Below are 4,222 nucleotides of genomic sequence, written 5' to 3'. Positions count from 1 at the left end.
ACACCAATTGTGATAGCTGGCACAATCCTTCTTTTCATGTCCAGTCTTCTTGCAAAAGAAGCAAGATTTCTCCATAGGACGAGCCTGAGGAGCTGGTACTGGAGCCTTAGTAGTCTCAATCTTCACGTCCTTAAACTTTCTTTTATTGCCGCCGACATATTTCGAGGTTCCAATCATATGTACCTCCTTAGTCCTTTTGTGCTTCATTCTTTATTTCTCTTCAACATAGTGAGAAATGAGTTCATTAAGAGTCCATTTCTCCTTTTGACAGTTATAACTAACTTTGAACTGATCGTATTGAGCAGGAAGTTTGAGCAGGACCAATAGGACTAACATGTCCTCTAAAAGGTCTAACTTGAGTGTTCTCAGTTTTGAAGCGACATTGGACATATTAAGGATGTACTCCCTTATATTCCCCTTCCCCAGATACCTCATGGTAATGAGTGACTTAAGAAAAGTACTCATTTCCGCCTTATCGCTTTTAGTAAAGCGTTTTTCTATCTCGATGAGAAATTCTTCAGCCTTAGTGATATCATCAGATATCGTACCCCGAAATATTTCTGGAATGCTTTTCTTTATGATCATCAGATTTAAACGATTAGACCTTTCTCACTTCTCAAACATCTGCCTTTGATCAGCAGTGCTTATATCCGTAAGAGGAGCGGGTTGGTCTATCCTTAATGCTAAGTCTAGATCCATACAGCCCAAATGAATCAAAATAGATTCTTTCCAGTTCTTAAAGTTGTCCCCCGATAAAATGGGGACTAAATAGTTAGCAAATATCAAAGAACTAGATCCTGAAGTTAACAAAAAAATATAAACACTCACATTATTACAAATATTTAGATAATAAACAAATTATGGTTAACCCCATCACAAGATACCAAACACAACATTAAAACCAAATCTTTGGATAATAATTTTAATTGTAAGCGGTACTCTTGTTGCAATAATAAAATCTTGACAATAAATTCTGTAAAACAAATAAATTTATCTTTAGATAAAAGTATAATCTACATGAAAACTTTACAACTGTCACAAATTTATTATCACAAGTATGTTTATATTTCTGCCAAGTATTGATCAACCTTTGGGTTAATCAATAAACGCTTGAAATAAAAAAATATACAACCATCCTAAAGAATTTAAATAAAACAATTATGAAATAGAGGTCACTTTGGTGACATCTGAAGATGAAATTATTTTATTTAAATGGAATAAATATTAGATTATTAATATTATTATCTAATTTAATAAAACAGATTCTAATAATTCATTTCTTAACCGTTAATATTATTTAATATAATATAAATTCTTTATTAATGATGATAAAAAATAAATATTATATTATCAATTCCTTATTTATTTAATGATAATAAAAAATTATTATATTATCAATTCCTTATTTATTTAATAAAAATAAAAATATTATATTATCAATTCCGTATTTATTTTATTTTCTTAATAGAGAATATTTTTCCTTATTTATCTTGTAGTTTAATAGTAATAATAATAAAAATAAAATAATATATTTTATTTATTATTAATTAAAAAAATAAAAAAATAAATAAACTAATCTAGATTTAAATACGATCATTATAAAAATTATCGATTCATAAATAGGATAACTCTGATACCAATTGATAGAATAAATTTATCATTATCCTAATAATGAATATGGACTATAATTATAACGCAGCGGAAGCGTACCTGAACATGATCCCATTGTAGATCCGGATTGATCTGTTCTTGAAAGGAACGACTAGGTCTTCCAAGACTAAGTATTATCCGTTCTCCTCTAATATTGACGGGGGAAATTAAAGGACAAGAAAACGGAGGAGAGTTGAGAGAGAGAAGGCGTAAGAGTTCTTCTTTGAATCTCCCTCTCCTGTTTCTTAAATAATACTTGTCTTAGGGACCTAACCCTAGTTGAAGCCCATATATTGTTAAAGCCCACAATATAAGAAGGCCCACCATATTATTAATACTTGTTTTGTCATGTCACCAAATAAACAAATACTAAACGGGTATCTACAATTATTCATTTCATAATCATTAAGTCCATGACTTTAATCTAATAATGTGTTCTACATATATATTTAAATTTAAAATCCAACATTATCCAAATCCAACCCTAACCAAACCCAAAATATTAATTTGGGTTGGTTAATTTGGGTTGGGTTAAGTATGTGTTGAGTTTAATTTGGGTTGGGTTAGAGTTACTAAAATTATATAAATTTAATTTAATTCTCTATTATTAATCCAATATAAACTAATCATCTTCCAACTTTAAGTCAAACACGTTTTTGACATGTTTAACACGTTTTTTACATGTTTAACACGTTTTAAACATTTTTAACACGTTTTCAGACTTATAACACGTTTTTCACACGTTTAACATGTTTTCACATTTTCGGCACATTTAACAAATTTTTGACATGTTTATCACGTTTTCACACTAATAACACATGTTTCATGTTTTTGTCACGTTTAACACGTTTTTGACATGTTTAATACATTTAACACATTTTTTACAATGTAACACATTTTTCACTCTTTTGGCACGTTTAACAAGTTTTTCACATATTTAACACACGTTTTTGATACGTTTAACATGGTTTTTACGTTTTGGCATGTTTAACGCGTTTTTGATATTTTTAACACGTTTAACATGTTTTTCACGTTTTTGGAATGTTTAACATGTTTTTGACATATTTGACACGTTTTTACATTTTTGGCACATTTAATACATTTTAGACATGTTGAACACGTTTTTGGCTTATTTAACCCATTTTTAGTACATTTAACACGTTTTGGTACGTTTAACGCGTTTTCACGTTACATACGTTTTCACATTCTGATATGTTGAACACTTTTAACGCGTTTTTCATGTTTTAGCACGTTTTTCACGTTTTGGCATGTTCAACACGTTTTTGTCATTTTAACACATTTAACATATTTTTGACATATTTAACATGTTTTTTACACGCTAGCACGTTTTAACAAGTTTTAACACGTTTTCGACACGTTTAACATGTTTTGACATGTTTAACACTTTTTTGGCACGTTGAACACGCTTTTCACATTTTGGCACGTTAAACGTGATAAAAACATATTAGATGTCTCAAAAATCTGAGAAACATGTTAAACATGTCAAAAACGTGTTCAACGTGTTAAACGTGTCAAAATGTGTTAAATGTGCCAAAAACGTGAAAAACGTATTAAACATGTCAAGAATGTGAAAAACGTGAAAAACATGTTAAACATGTCAAAATATGTTAAACGTGACAAAAACGTGAAAACTTGTCAAAATATGTTAAATGTGTCGTAATCGTGAAAAACGTGTCAAACATGTTAAAAACGTGTTAAACATGCCAAAAACATAAAAATGTGTTCAATGTGTCAAAATGTTGCCAAAAATATGCTAAACGTGTTAAACATGTCAAAATCGTGTTAAACGTGTCAAAAACGTGTGAAAACGTATTAAACGTGTCAAAATGTGTTAAACATGTCAAAAACGTGTTAAACGTGCCAAAAACATGAAAAATGTGAAAAACATATTAAGCATGTAAAAAACGTGTTAAGCAAATAAAAATGTGTTAAATGAGTCAAATACATATTAAATAAAAAAATAAAAAATAAAATAATTTGGGTTACCCAACATACGAGTTGGGTTTACCCGTTTGATCATCCCTATTCATATTTGATACCAATGCTATACAGGTTTCTCCGTCTATCCACTAATTCGATCCAATTCCCTAGGAAGGATGATTTTCCGTATGGATTTCAATGTTCACCCTAGTAGTATAAGCTTTATTATTTCCATCCATTGCTAAATCCTGTTTTAGTGGCTTTCCCACAAGACTGGCAAAATAACAAATAGCCCTACCATTACAAAGGTGAGTTGGAATATCCCTCAAAGTTACCCAGATTTGTTCCAGTTCTGGATGTTTCTTGTTCATGCACATTCCTTCTTTCCATTTGCACAGTTCAAAATACTAATTTGCAATAAAACATAAACCATCTGCTTAGACCCTTCTTATGTCACTGTCCTTCCTGAATGGTAAGTTACGTGTAAAATTTAAAATCATTGAGTGTAAGCTTCTGCAATCCTTCCTTTTCCTATTGTTTGAAAACCTGATCTTTAACCACTTTGAATGGAACAATGCCTGTGATATAAAATTATTTGGTTGAATGTAAAATTAAAAAATTATATAACTTA

General features: G+C 29.9%; 1 protein-coding gene across 1 annotated transcript; it reads right to left on the bottom strand.

The window, feature by feature from the left end:
- Positions 1 to 210: 210 nt before the first annotated feature.
- On the bottom strand, positions 211 to 585 carry LOC124924291. The gene has a single exon (XM_047464349.1). It carries the CDS (start codon positions 583 to 585, stop codon positions 211 to 213), a length of 375 nt encoding a protein of 124 aa, XP_047320305.1.
- Between the last annotated feature and the right edge of the window lie 3,637 nt (positions 586 to 4,222).

This window comes from Impatiens glandulifera, chromosome 2, assembly GCF_907164915.1.
Source record: "Impatiens glandulifera chromosome 2, dImpGla2.1, whole genome shotgun sequence".
NCBI lineage: Eukaryota > Viridiplantae > Streptophyta > Magnoliopsida > Ericales > Balsaminaceae > Impatiens > Impatiens glandulifera.
This window is presented reverse-complemented; position numbering and strand designations above follow the sequence as displayed.